At 35.6% G+C, this 15893-nt stretch overlaps 1 protein-coding gene across 1 annotated transcript in view; it reads right to left on the reverse strand.

Moving 5' to 3' along the window:
• The window catches only part of LOC110108280 (alpha-galactosidase-like), a 24224-nt gene extending 10008 nt beyond the window's left edge, over positions 1-14216 (reverse strand). Inside the window, exons 1-4 of the mRNA XM_020838855.2 lie at positions 14050-14216; positions 13886-13944; positions 12929-12985; positions 12811-12845 (exon numbers count right to left, since the gene is read on the reverse strand). Of these exons, the coding sequence (XP_020694514.2) occupies positions 12811-12845; positions 12929-12985; positions 13886-13944; positions 14050-14216 (318 nt within the window). The remainder of the gene's footprint in view (positions 1-12810; positions 12846-12928; positions 12986-13885; positions 13945-14049) is intronic.
• Between the last annotated feature and the right edge of the window lie 1677 nt (positions 14217-15893).

The following is a 15893-nucleotide window of genomic DNA, read 5'->3' on the forward strand; positions in this document are numbered from 1 at the left end:
TTCAATCAACAAAAGAGAAATGACCCCGAACATCCCGATGATGGCCGTGTTGATTGCAGATCTCAACCGGAGGGGTTCTCAAATATTTTCAATTGTCTCCCAAAAGTCCATTCCAAATATCTTCCAAGCTCCACCCAAAATTCCAGAAAAATCCAAAAAAAAAAAAACTCCACAAAATCCTAAAAATATTTAAATTTGAAATTCAACCCATTAACCACTTAAAGCAAAATCCGTCCACCCTCCGCAACAGTTTGTCGAGGTGGACAAATTAAAATTTACTCTAGCTCGCAAAGAGCCAAATGCCTAGTCGAAAATATCACTAGGATCCATTCTCAAACAATCTCTTGCCAGTAAGGGCGTGGTACGTGTCCTCTAACCGGCAGTTTCGCCGCCAAATGGCATTGCAGGTAAACGGTTATGACCCGGGTCCCTCTGAACCGAGTGGTTTTGCCGCCAAATGGCACCACAGATAGCGGTTATGGCCAGAGCCAATACGCTCCTTAATGGCGTTAAATCCTTGAGATATGAATCAATAGGATATGATCGATAGGGCACAAAGCCCTCTGTTAGCTAAGGTGGATTCAAATTTGTCCCCTTAGACAAACATCAACCCCGGTCTACAAGGTTCCCTTGGACGAAGCAACCCATGGCTGCCGATAAGGATCCTTCTGTCAGGTTGGGTCGACTACCTCCTCTGACTAAGTAGACTAGGGACCACGATGGCCCGGGACGATGGAACCATGGGATCTTGATCGGGCCCATCATCCATTAATTCCCCCACCATCCGCTTTAAGTAAAGGATGGTGAAATTTCTATCTTAAATATTAAATCTTTTCAAATATCCAAACTTCCAAATACCCAAATCCAAACCCAATTTCCAATTTCCAAACCCTATGCTGCTACTATATGCCAGATAACACGTATTCTTTATACGTATCTGATTGACGACTAGCCTTAATCGAAAGTTCTCTCTCGTGATTGGGAGGGGTAATTAACTATAGGGGCTTGCGCCTATAGGAAACCAGAACTCAGATCATAAAGTCCTCAACAAATGAGGGCGAAATCTCTGTGTAGTGTCTTAACTACAAACCCATCTGCCTTCCAAAATTTACCCCGGAACCTATCAGTTAAAACTCCCTCGCCGAATAAAAGAAAAGCGGCGGGGAGGCCGGGGCCAAATTTTTGGAGCCCACAGGGCTAAAGGAGAGACACTTAGTTTAGGGCAATACTCAGAGGGTGCCTCTGAGGAGTGGACGTAGGTCAAGGTTTGAGAACCACTATAAATCTGATGTATTCTTTCCTTTATTATTTCCGCATTTGATTTTCGCATTGTGTTTTCTCTATGGTGAATCGTGGTTTGTGTTTTTGATCGAATGATTTATTTTATCATACCAATTCACCTTTCTCTTAATTAGCCTTGGGCCAGTTTATAAGGGGCCTAACATCCCTAACGAACTTTCAAGAGCAATGTTTGAACTTTATTAAAATATTATTTTATTATGGTACTAACATTATTTGAATCATATTATCATATCTTCTTTATCTCTTATGGTATTGAATTATTTGAGTTATTTTTTTTTAATGCATGTAGATTTTCACTCTAATTATATCTATAAAGAGATATTATACTGCTTGAGTCACATATAAAGCTAAGAGAGTAAATGATCTCATGGTGAAGACTACGTGTTAGCCTTTAGTAAATTCTTTAAATCTCCTTAACCATAGTTCTTCAAGACCTTGATTTATAAATTATTATTAATAATGGTTGACAATGAGAACGTGGGATACTAAATTATTTTTACATTAGATGGAAGAACATAATATTCAAAGTTAGTTGATTTTGCTCTAATCAATGGGGTGAACTAGAAGAGTAACTAGGAGCTCATATAAAAAAATACATTTTGCACTTATTGGTGAATAAAAATGTAAGTTATATATAAACTATTATATTTTAATTATTTATTTATATCATTAAATATTAAGATAGATTAACTCACAAGCCTTTTAGAAATTATTCTTTACAGGTAGTTGTTTTGTAATAACCTAAAATGCCTTAAAATGAATTTTATTTGAGAATATGAAAATTTTGTGAATTAGAAATAATGCATCTTTTAATGCATCTTTTATAGAAAATGATACTACTAGTACATTGATGAATTAAATAGTAAGATAGATTAACTCACAAGCCTTTTAGAAAATAAATATTAATGCATCTTTTATAGATTTTTTTGTATTTCATGACTTATTGCATCCTATATACAAAATGATACTACTAGTACATGTCACATTTGCACGTAAGCAAGGAATGTTGACTGTCAAAACTATAATTAATACAGGTTGACTCTTAAAATGTTAACACCTTATATGGGAGAGTAGGCTGATGGGCTTTTATTTTAAGATGGTTTGTAGTATAATCTTGGTAACATATATATAGATTTCGTTGATCGGCAGAGAGTGACTACTTGTTATAGATTATTGAAAGATACCTATAATAATGTGTAATGATGAGTTAATAATGATGATTTAATGATATAAAAATAATTGACAAAACTCATGAATGACATAAGAAAAAATATAAATATGACATTAAAGTTAGATATCATGCCTTGTTAAATAAATTCATATGATATTAGCATCTACGTTAATTTGCATATATGAAACATCACATAAGAGTACACTATCAATTTAATACATCAATGCAACCTCTACATGAGATTATAGTATTGATGTTGTGATAAAAGCATTCATGACTTATATATTAATTTATAGATTTGCATGCAACAAATACAACAAACAATATTGTTTATAGATGATAACATTATTTTTCATTGTATATATTTTGAAGGTTTATGGGTTTCAGTGTAATGGTTTCTATTTTCACTTTTACTGGTCATATTGAATTATATTATTAGTGTATGATCAATGATTATATTGAAAGACTAAGATGAATATACATATTAATTTTCAAGTTCTTTCACTAAAAGCTTTGGTGGTTTTGAGTTCTGTTGGGATTTGTAAGCTCATAATATGGTTTTTATTGATTTCAAATCTGAGATGGGGTCATGACCCTAAGGGATGAGGCTGATTAGAATATTTAGAGAATAATCAATAGATGTTGGAGAAAAAATTGGTTACTCTAATAAATATTATTAAAAAATTATATATAAGAAGGAGACGGAGCATAAAAAGGAGAAGGATAAGGAGAAGAAGGATAGTGATGGGATACTTGTTATTAACTCAGCCATTAATTCATTTGAGATTGGGGATGCGATACATAAGGAGAAGAAGATGGAGCAAGAATTAGAGGTGGAAGAGATTGGGGACAAATATCTTACTATTTTATGTATAGATAAGGAGATGGAGAATATAGGAGATGTAGGGCCATATTTTACTATTATGTATGAGTAAGGAAAAGTTATTAGATTATAAGAGAAAGAGGTATACAAATAAAAGGTATTTGACTGAAAAATTTATAGGTCCATAATAGAAGAGGCATAAGCCTATGGATTCATGTGCCATTGATTTCCTCCACTTGATTGATGAAGAGAAACTATTTACCTTTAAGTTTTAGATTTCAAGGTTGATAGACATCTCCAAAGATAGGGATGTAAGAGTGGGCATTAGAAGAATAATGTGATTTTAATAGCTTAATATACCTACTATATGGCTTGATAGTTATTGCGTGCCAGAATATTCATGAAGGTAGAGAGATATAGAGTTTGGCATCTTATTTTCGTATGAAAATATAGCACCCACAAAGATGAAAGAGGGGAGTGCAACAATCATAAGAGACATCAAATTTTTTATGTGAAAAAACTTGAAAGGAGAAAAACCGCGAGGACTGGCCCATTTAAAATGATTCCACTTGTGATTTTGTTGATTACAAATGATGCCCTTCATATGTGGAAGGTGTTGGCACAACATATAAATATACATCATGTAAAGCATATTCATTTGATCAGTAGGACTCTAGCCAAGAGATAGAGGTCGGAAGAGTCGTAGTTGAAAGAAAGAGGTTAGAGGGACTATTATCAGGTGACGGAGGTCTAAGGGACCATAGTCAATGAGTGATGGAGTTTAAAGGAACCATTGGCAGGAGAGAGTGATTAAAAGGATCATAGTTGATGGGTAACTGAGGCTGGAGAATCTTAGATGAGAAATTGAAGTTGAAGGGACTATAATCAGGCGATGGTGGTTAGAAGGATTGTAGTTAGTAGGCAACATGGTTTGGAGGGATCGTAGTTAGGTGATTATGATTGAAGGGATCATTGTAAGGCAACTGAGGTTGAAGGGCTGTTGTCGGGTGATGGTGTTCGGAAGGACCATAGTTAGTGGGTGACAAATATTATAGAGAGCAAAGTTGTTAGGTGATGGTGTGTGAGGACAATAGTAGGTGGAAGATGGATATTAGAGGGATTGTAGTCAGGTGATGGAAATCAAAGGAACCATTGTCAGGTATTGGTGGTCAAAGGGATCGTAGTTAGATGATGGAGATAAAATAGGCTATAGTTAGGTGACAAAGTTCCAAGGGATTGTGAGACGAAGGTCAAAGGGTCCATAGTCAAGTTACGGTGGTCTAAGGACTATAGTCGATGGGTGATGAAGGCCAGAACAAAAATAGTCGGGCCATTGAGGTCAAAGAAATTTAGTCAATAGATTGTAGTTAGAGTGCTTGTAGTTGACAACTAACAAATGTCATAAGGTCTTTATTCATGCAAAGATAATCGAAGGGATCATAGTCGGTTGGTGAGGAAGATCGAAAGGACCTTAGTTGGCGGGGAAATGGGGCTTGGGAGAAGACCCAAAAATGACAAATTGATTGAGGTTTTATGGTGATGGCCAAGCAGAGGTCTAGGAATAGTGGTCAACCAGTGAGGTTTTTCCTGTGATGGTGTCTGGGTGGATCTCTAAGACTCTTTAAGCCTTATAGTTCTCTTGATCTTTAGCCCATAGTTTAAGCCTCTCTCATCCCACTCATGCAAGGAGAGAGGGTCTTTTCATAGATTTTGAGAGTGGCATGTTTCATAAATATGAAGAAGATCAAGGGTAAATTTGAAGTGCTCTATCGTATAACCCATATTTATTCCCTTGATAATAGAGCATTCATTTAACATTTAAGTACCTTAATGATATTATAATTAATTGATATTGAGCTCATTGGATTCATCTCATTGAGTTGATTGATACAATTATAAGCATGCTATATTTGCATATCATCTGGTCAACAAATTAATATTTTGAAGCTTCTATATATTATTCATGCCCTTCATTTATACTATTTTTAGCCCAGATTGGACTGATTTGGGTGTCGCTAGATTCATTTCATTGAATGTTCAATTTGATTATACATTTGCTGAAATGGAGTTTGGATGATCCCAAATTTAATTTTGAAAACTTCCAACTTAAATATGCCGCAAGATTCGTGCTTGATCAAGGCAATTTTTGGTGATGTATTAGTTGCTGTCATATTTTTTTATGTCGAAGCTCGTAGATTCCAAAAATATGTGTCAAATCCATTTGAAATTTTATTGATGTGAAGTTATAATTTTGCATAAATTATGAGGCATGACTGCTCCCTAGACGTTAATGCGGGCCTTCCTTTAGGGCCATGAATCAAATAAAATGACTTGGATCATAACTTTAGCATTTCTTGAAGTTGGGGCATTGATCAGAGAGAGAAATGTTAGAGAGTTTTGATCCATAACTTTTATATTTACTCAAAATTAACTGTAGAGGCTTTGTTGGGCTCTGAAAGTGCTAAAATATAGTCTACAGCAACAACAACAACATTAAGCCTTTGTCCCACTACATGGGGTCGGCAACATGAATCCTTTTTCATCATTGTGTCCGGTTAAAAGTTAAATTCTCATTTAAATCTAATAAAAATAGATCATTTCTAATATTTTCTAACCAAGACTTTTTAGGTCTACCTCTACCTTTCTTAACATAAGTCAAATCTAATACCTTAACTTTCCTAACCGGGTCATTAGAAGGCCTCTATTTAATGTGACCAAACCATTTAAGGCGATTCTCTCTAATATTATCTTCCACTAGAACTACTCCAACCATTTCACGTATATGCTCATTTTATATCCTATCTCTAAGGGTCAAGCCACGCATCCACCATTTTATAGAATTTTCACTTAAGTTTGAGGGGGACGTTTCTATCGCACAATAAGCCCGATGCATTCCTCCACTTCAACCATCCAACTTGAATTTTGCTGATAATATCCCCATCTCTATCACCATCACTCTAAACAGTAGATCCAAGATATCTAAAACGTGTACTCATATTAATGACTTGATCGCCCAAAGTCACAATCCCCTCACTAGGTCTATTGCTACTAAAATTACACTTTATATATTTAGTTTTAGATCAACTCAAGTGAAAACCTTTAGACTCTAAAGGTGACCTCCATAATTCAAGTTTACCTTTAACTCCCTCTCTAGTCTTATCAACAAGAAGAATATCATCAGTAAAAAGCATACACCAAGGTACATCCTCTTGCAAATGTATAGTGAGAACATCCACGACTAAAGCAAAAAGATATGGACTTAAGGCTGATCCATGATGTAATCCAACCAAAGTAGGAAAATACTTGGTCAAATCACCTTGTGTTTGAACACATGCAATAGAATGTAAAAAATGGTACTGAGGATTGAAAAAAAAAACATTTGAATTAGATTGTATAAGCCAAAAATTAGGCCCGGATGTAGCTTGGAGTCCAAACTGGTCAACCAACCATTTGCTGTCTGGGCGTAGCATGCGTGCGCGCCTAGCGCGGATATAGAAGCTTGAATATAACATTGATTTTTTAAAATTAAATTTGAAGAAGATCCAAGTGTATGCTTTTTGCTAACAATATTCTTTTTCATGATAAGGCAAAAGAGGGAGTTAAAGGTAATCTTGAATTATGTAGGTTAACCTTAGAGTCTAAAGGTTTTCATTTGAGTATATCTAAAATTGAATACATAGAGTATACTCTTAGTAGTAATAGATCTAGTGAGAGGTTTGTGACTTTGAGTGGTCAAGTAATTAATAAGAGTACACGTTTTAGATATATTGAGCCTATTATTTAGAGTAATGGTGAAATAGATGGGGATATTATTAGTATAATTCAAGTTGGATAGATGAAGTGGAGGAATGCATCGGGCTTGTTGTGTGATAGAAAAGTGCCACACAAACTTAAGTGAAAATTCCATATGCTTTATGCCGTAGAATGTTGGTCTTTAAAAGCAAAATATAATATTAAGTTAAGTGATGCAAAGATGAGGATGCTTAGGTGGATGAGTGACTTTACTCTTAGAGACAAGATACAAAATGAGCATATAGGTTAAAAGGTTGGAGTAGCTCCAATGGCAGATAAGATTAGAGAGAGTCGCCTTAGATGTTTGGTCACATAAAATGACGGCCTTCCGATGACCCGGTTTGGAGAGTAGATGTATTAGATTTAACCTATGTTAAGAATGGTAGAGGTAGACCTAAAAAGATTTGGTTAGAAAATATTAGAAATAAACTTTCTTTATTAGGTCTAAATGAGAATTTGACTCTTAATCAGACATAATGGAGAAAAAGGATTTATGTATCCAACCCCCCATAGTGGGATAAAGGCTTGATGATAATGATGATGTTGTTGTATGAAGAAGATCTAGGGTAAAATTGTAGTGCTCCATCAGATGACCCATACTGATTCCTACGATAATAGAGTGTTCGTTTAGTATTTAAGTGTCATAATGATTCCATATAGGTTAACACATCAAAAGTGCTCTGATATACAACCTCGGATAGGTATTACATCCTTAATGGATTCTATTGACCTTTTCCATATTGGTTAACATCATCAATCAATGCTCTAACATACAACATTGGATAGGTCATACATCCTTGGTGGATTCTCTTGACCTCTTCAATATAGGTTAACATCATCAAACAACGCTCTAATAAACAACTTAAGAATGGTCAAATATCCCAGCTAGATTCAAGTGACCTCTTCTCTACTGCACATTGATACATTTATTATAAATTCCTCTTTCTAGAAAAGTTATAACCTGATTATCATCAGGCTTCCACTCAATTAACAATGTTGGTGTGTTGCTAGACTATTGACAGGGTACACTACTTTGACCCATCCCATCAGGGATGCATGATATCCGCACGTATTAGTGTGAATGCAGACTGCTTCCAAGAAAGTATGACTTGATTCTGACCATCATCATCCCTTCTTTATATCAGATATTAGTGGCCCCTTGCTCAACTACTATTGCTAGCACACTCTCCCTTTTAGCTCTTCACCTGACTGTCGACCACTACCAATCACAATCAGACTTCCTCTTGTTGTCAGATTTCTATCTGACACCAGACTTCCTCTCGTTGCCAAATTTCTACCCGAAATCGGACTTCTGCCTATCGCTAGACTTCCTCCCATCATCAAATTTCTATCCGACATTGGACTTCCACTTATTGCTAAATTCTTACCCCACATCGTACTTCCTCCCATCACCGAATTTCTACTCGATGCCGGACTTCCTCCCGTCACTAGATTTCTACCCTACACCGAACTTCCACCTATCACTAGATAATGATCCTCTCGACCTTTGTTGCCTAATTACAGCCCTTTCCGACCTCCATATATTTACAACGATCTTTTTGACCTCCATTGTTAACTGATTATGAATCTCTCTTGGTCGAGGGATCTCTCAAAGAAGGGCAATCCCACGTCATGACCTCTATATAGGGAGGGGCCTTGTAGTTAGATAAGGGATACTGCTTATCTAAAAATAGGGGAATGCCTCCCTTATATTAAGAGGACTGAAGGGGAGAAGAAGGGAATAAAAAAGGATAGGAGGAGACTCCTACTCAATAAGGGGCTCTAGACCTAGACAGGGGATACCATCTGAATAGGACCAAGGGAAGGCCACGGCCTGAGGAGAAGAAGGGAATAAAAGAGGAAATGAGGAGAAGACTCCAACTTAGTGAGGGGCTCTAGACCTAGATAGGGGATACCCACTGAACAAGATCAGGGGAAGGCCTCATCCTTAGGAGAAGAAGTGAAGAAATAAGGAAAGGAGGAGGAGACTCTTACTCAGTGAGGGGCCCTAGACCTGGATAGAGGATATCGCCTTAACAGGACTATGGGAAGGACTCAGCCTAAGGAGAAGAGGAAAAGGTGGGGAGGTGTAAATTTCTATACCCCAGGAGGGGGTATTTATAGTGGAGGACGGGAGTCATGGATGTTATGAAAAGAAAAAAAAAAAGTTGGCGGTTAGCCAAATCATTGAATAATCGCAACCAACCACTACGTTTGGCACTAGACCCGAAGCCACGTCAGCCATGCCACGAGAAGTGCAGGTAGGTGCAAGGTAGCAACAAGCAGCTCAAATAGGTGCACGGGAGCGAGCTTGCACAGGCACGAGGGCGGGTGGGGGAGATGCAGTGGTTATGCAGTGACGGAGGCTACAGCCGGCGGCAACTAGTCTATCCCAAAACATTTTTGAACCAAATTTTTGGCTTTGGAAGGCAAAATCGAACTTTTTTTGAGTCACTGGGACAAATTTTTGTCATTCCGGACTCAATTTTAAAACTTTTAAAGCTATTCAGGACCTCTATGCCCAAGACCAGATTCTTTTTGAAATTGAAATCATGTCAAAAATTTCTTGAAAGTTGCAATATATATTTTTGGGCTCAACAAGCTTTGATGTCCAAATTTAGTGGGGCCACTGATACATCATCAAAAAAAATATCTTGATCGGGCAAAAATCTCGAGGCAAAATCAAGTTGGAAACTTTAAAAATTAAAATTGGGACCATCCAAACTTTAATGGAAGCAAACTTATAGTCAAACTGAATGTCTCAAAAATACGAACAGAACGATCCCAAATTCGAGTCAATCCTAGTCCAAATGGGTCCAAATCAAAGACCCGAAGAACTATTGGAAGGTTCAAACTACAATTTGTATTATCAAACAGTTTTAAAATGTGACATGCTTATAGTCGAATCGAGCGGCTCAACAAGCCAAATCCAATAAGCTCAAGATTGCAAAATTCTGATATCATTAAAACATTTAAATGCCCAATAAATGACCGACGATCAAGGGATTCAACATCGTCCATCCATCCAAACCACTCCCAAACTACCCTTGATCTTCCACCTATTTACAAACCATTCCACTCTAGAAAATCTATAAATAAAATCCCTACTTCTCATAAAAAGGGGGACCCCAAGCAAGGAATTTAGAGAGATTCAAAATCGTCCAACCATCCAAGCCGCTCCCAAACTGCCCTTGATCTTCCGCCTATTTACAAACCATTCCACTCTAGAAAATCTATAAATAAAATCCCTACTTCTCATAAAAAGGGGGACCCCAAGCAAGGAATTTAGAGACAGATCGTAGATCGCTCTTGCTTCCTCGCTCCTACTCGATCACCACCCAAAGTTCTGTCAGACCACCGGCCATGTCGGAGTTCTGCCGAACTTCCACTAAACCGCCGATTGGATGCTAGATGCCACCGAGCCATCAACTAATGCCTGAGTTCTGCAAAACCATTGCCTGATGCCAGAGTTCCACCAGACCATCTCCGAGAAAATTAAAAAATAAATAATCAAAAAATTAATTTCGGCTACCATCTTGGCCTCCTGGCGACAGCCCGACAAGCCCGCTTGGCCTCGTGGTGGTAGCCCGGCAAGCCCGCCATCCAGGCCCAATAATCCTTCAATCTGCACAGCCCAGTAAGCTCGCCACATCCAGGCGCGCGCCAACCTGATCCCGCACCCTGTAAGCCCACGCCAGCCCGACAGGCCCGTGTACGCCCGCCATCCGGGCTCGCGCCAGCTCCTTGTGCGTCCGCCCGGCAGCTTGCTCCCACGCAGGCCCTGTGTTTTGAACCTGGGTGGGTAGGGGAAAATTTCACACCCCTAACCAAATTTCTGAACAGTAATGCATTTTTAATGTTAATTCTTATATTTAAAATAATTTTGATAGAAAATCATCTGTTTACAATGTGTTTGAAAAATCGGGACCGGACCGGCCGATTCAACCGTGAATCGGTCTGGTGGCCCAGTCCGATCAAGCTCCACAACCGACTCTGCATCAAATCGGATAGGACCAGTGATTCAACCAGTGAACCGTTGAACCGTTCGATTTGGACAGAAACCGACCAATTTATAAAAAATTATTTTGTTTAATTAAAAATTTTTAAAAATATTTTTAGCTTAATTAAAATTTTAAAACTTTTTAATATTATTTATTAGATTGATGATTAATATCACCATAATACATGCAAGTTATCTTTAAATAAAGCACATAGTTGTTTTGTAAAAAGATGTGCACTTCTTACTTTATTAATGGTACGTTAAAGGAACATCCTCAAACTCTCCTATGATGTGGGACTAAAAAAATAGCAATGATAGTGTTAGATGTGAATTGGGCTAGTAATATATATATAAAAAAATTTGCTAATATATATTATTATAAAATTTGAATAATATCTATATAAATTTGCGTAATATATTTAAAATCTAATATTAAATTTATATATTATATTAAATATTATCTTTGAATATATTAATAACATTAATAATTATTTTAATTTTTTGATTATTTTTGTAATTTATATTATATTTTGTTTAATATATTTTTAACTTTATAATATCTAAATATCATATATTTTATTATTCTATCATTGTATATTATGATCATAATTTTATTTATATATAATTTAGATATATATTAAGTATTATTCTGAATAAATTATTCTTAAACGATATTTTATTATATAATATTTATTATATATTTTAAAATTTTATAATATATTATTAAATATTATATACTTATATTATATGATTTTTATTTTATTAATTTTTAATAATATTATTATTTATTACGTCATCCGGTTTGACCCCGGTTACACCGGTCGAACAGTGAACCTCTCCCTCTTCCAGTTTGTTGTCCGGTCCGGTTTTCACAACGTTGGTTATTTAATAAAATTAAATATACTAACAAATTTAATTAAAAAATAGAAATACTAATTAAAAATAAATTAAAATTACAATAATAAATTTTAATTTAAATCTTTATACTTAAATTAATAAAATAATTAATCATTTTTTTAAAATCATTTAAATAGTTAAAACTTTAATCAATTTAATTAATTTTTTAAAATTCTACCGGAAAACTGAAAAATCCGCTGGAAAATTTCGTGGGAAATAAGCCATCGGAAAACTGTCGGAAAGCCGCCTGAAAATTCTACGTTGGTCTTTCCGACCTTCGTCGGCCGCCGACTATTGTTCTGCCGACCAAATAAATATATCAATAGTGATTCTTTCAAGTCCCATCATGTAATTCATTTTATATGATGTATATTTATTACCTCAAGCGAAGGCCTTCCCCTAAAAAGGGTGTCATTTGTAATCAATTGCAAATAATAATGGATTCATTCAAACTGGGCCAGACCCCATGGTTTTCCCTATTTTCTGGGATTTTCATGTAAAAACTCTGGTGTCTCATATGAATGCTACGCTCTCTCTTTTTATCTGCGTGTGTGCTTGATCTTCGTAAAATGCTAAGATGTTAAACTTTATACTTCTCTACCGCCGTGAATATTTCAAGACGCAACAACTATTTAGTTTATGCTAATTGAATCAGAAATAAAAATAGCATAAAAAAATTAAATAGGTCACTTTCAGGAAAAAAAAATTAATAATAAATAAACATAGCATGATATCCAAATTAAAATAACATTTAAGTTTTTAAAATAATATTAATCACGTTACTAATGTTACTAAACTCGGTATGTAACTTTGTCATTATCTTACCCTGGAATCCCTATTAAATGCTCCCCAGCAATCATCTGAAAATAATAATAATAATAATAAGCCCAATAAAAAAGGAATAACAAATATAAAATTAATATAAGAAAACAAAAAATCAGACCTAAATTTATGTACTGGTAACCCAATGATGCAAGCCCAGTAGACACCATAGCATCAGCTGCAAAACAAAACACTAAATCAGAACAAATAATGCAATCTTCATCATTCAATTTACCTCCTCAAGATCATATAAAAAATAGAAATAAAATTCTCCATTTTATAATCAAATGCAGTGTAAAAATACGTTCTAAGGCTAGGGTAAGGGGGCTTCCATGCGAAGTTGGCAATGGAATCGATGACATGCAAAGGTGACGATAGACCTCCAGAGCGTGCAACAATGGAGTTTGGATCAGCAGTGTAATAGATGAAGAACACAACGAGATCTTTTTATTTTTTATCAGAGCCCATTCATTTATCAAAATGAAGTTACAAAAAAGAAGTTGAATACAGAGTAAAGTAAAAAACTATTGTACTTTCAAAAAATTATGAAGCACCAAAAGAAACCCATGAGACAGGAGAAACAAAATTACATTGAGAGTGACTGGTCTTATTTTTGTTATTATTTGAAGTTTTAAATTTAATGCTAGTAAATATTGAAACTTAAAAAAAATAATAAATAAAATTTCATGAGAGTAAATAAATTTTAAATAATAAAATTTTATGCGAATAAATATTTAACAATCTGATCACGAATAATATAATTTTATCTTAAAGAACTGTTCGAAGTCATTCAATTCTTCTCGGGCCTGTTAATATTGGGCTCATTTGTTTAGATCGATCAAGATTTGAGTAAAAAAATGGGTGGTTCAGATTAACTTAATCTGCGCCTCATTTCTATTGAGCTCAACAGTTTAAAATTTCTTTTTGGGAGGCCACCTAAGCTTCCAATTTAAGACCTCTTCATTAATTATTAAAACTCGCAACCAACAGATCGAAACCAACAGATCGAAATGAGTTCGGCAACATTTCAAAATCAAACTACTCCTATAAAAGCTTCTTAAAAGGCTCATCAAATTACCCGTTTCCATAATAAGCTTTTCTGTGATGTCGCACTTGAAATGATTCCAGCTGTTCCATCTGATACGCACCAACAAGCCAAAGTTTCAGCCTTTCACCAACATAAGTCGAACCAGTGGGCTCAAATATTGAACCGGACCTAGATGAGAAGAGCTCAATGCTTACCCCATGGGGGGGCTAATGACCAGATCGTTCTCCAGCACTTTCCTCCCTCGCATTTCCACCGTCCTTTCGGAAGATGAGCTGCTGCCTCGATGCATCTCCACCGTTGCCATCAGGAAGAAGAGAAGGAAGCTGAGTTGAACCGGTCCAGCCGGTTTGGAATGAGCCATGTTGGCTGGACTCCAAGGAGTCAGGCGACCTTCGCTTTATATACTTGTCCTGCAAAATTATGTAGCCTTTTTTTAAATATACATCTCTGACAACAAAATTTTATTTATAAGAGTCAACATATTTATCTTATTAGATACAAATTTCGATGTAAATAGATTCCAAAGAGTGTGCATTGATTTAAAATTTCATCTTGACATGATAACTGGACAAGCTGCTAAATTAAGAAAAATCTTTTCATAACTATCTTTTAAAAATAACTCATTTTGATATTTTAGTTAGGAGTTTTGATTATTAATTAAGATGTCTTAGGTTTGAATCTTACATATATAATGTGTGTGTGAATTTGACTTAAATTTCATTTGAGACAGTTTTTGGCTTTTTGCTGATTTCTAAAATGGCTTTTTAATATAAAAAGTTTTAATTTAGAAAATTTTTGTACTAGAAAACTGCTTAAGAAAATATCAAAAAAACTATCTCAAATGAGATAAAATTATTTTGTGTGATCACCGAACTATCCGGAGTCAAATAAGAGCACACCATTTCACCCAGTACATTGCGGTACACCATAGAAAAAAGTTACATAGCGCACTCTGATTTGCCTCTGCAGGCTGTTCGGTGACCGCACAGAATCTTTCTTTTTCTCAAATGAAGCCTTAATTGACCTAAATGTTTCAAATAATAAAAAAAATAATTATATTTTAATAAATATTAAGGCTTATATAATAGTGTTTTTAATAAATTGGTTGTCAGATCCTCTCTGAGCAAAGGAATTATTTGGTGCGAAATCTGGAGGTTGCTTTCCATTCGGATGGCAATAAAATTGTGACACGTGGATAGCCTATGTGGCAATTGCCGACGTGGATTGCTTAGTGGAATTCAGACGTGGCTTCAACATGTAAACCCCTCCATCCTCATTGAAAATCCGAATACATTTCAAATTAGGGTTGTCGCTTTTTTTTTTTTTTTTTTTTTTTGAGATTTCAGCCGCAAAGCTCCACATTATATAAGGTTTAGCAAAAATTTAGAGGCAAATTGAGAAAGTAAGAACATAAAAAAATGCCGGTGAAAATGAAGATTTATCTGGAGGAGGACGTTATTTTCTTACGACCAGATGATAATCTTAGAGGATGCGGGGGCCTAAAACAAGTATGAAGTCGTCGAGGAAGCAGAATAGTTCAAAGAAGTGCACCCAGGGCAAAGATAAATTTAGGAAATGTAGGCTTCAACTTATCGGTAAAGATCAAATCCCTTTAAGTTTTCTTTGATGCATTCATCTTTGTCCAATTTTTTTACAACATGGTAGCAATTACTGCGTACTTACTGCATATTTTGTACGTATTTACTACATATTATGCGTATGCACAACATATTTTTGTGCGTACTTATTGAATATTTTGTGCATATTTACTGCATATTTTTTAAATATGTACTTTATATTTTGTGTGTACTTAATGTATATTTTATGCATATTTGATGCGTATGAAAGCGCAATGAAAACACAGTGACAGCGCAGTGAAAGTAGGGTTGTCAAAACCGTATTACGGGTCGGGTTTGGGTCCGACCCAAAACTAACCTGGGTATATACGGATGAACCCAAACCCGACACATTTTTTGAAATGGGTCATTACACTGGACCCGAACTTGACACGCTTTGGGTCCGGGTCAACCCGACCTGA

The sequence above is a fragment of the Dendrobium catenatum genome, unplaced genomic scaffold (assembly GCF_001605985.2).
Source record: "Dendrobium catenatum unplaced genomic scaffold, ASM160598v2 fragScaff_scaffold_360, whole genome shotgun sequence".
NCBI classification, from domain to species: domain Eukaryota; kingdom Viridiplantae; phylum Streptophyta; class Magnoliopsida; order Asparagales; family Orchidaceae; genus Dendrobium; species Dendrobium catenatum.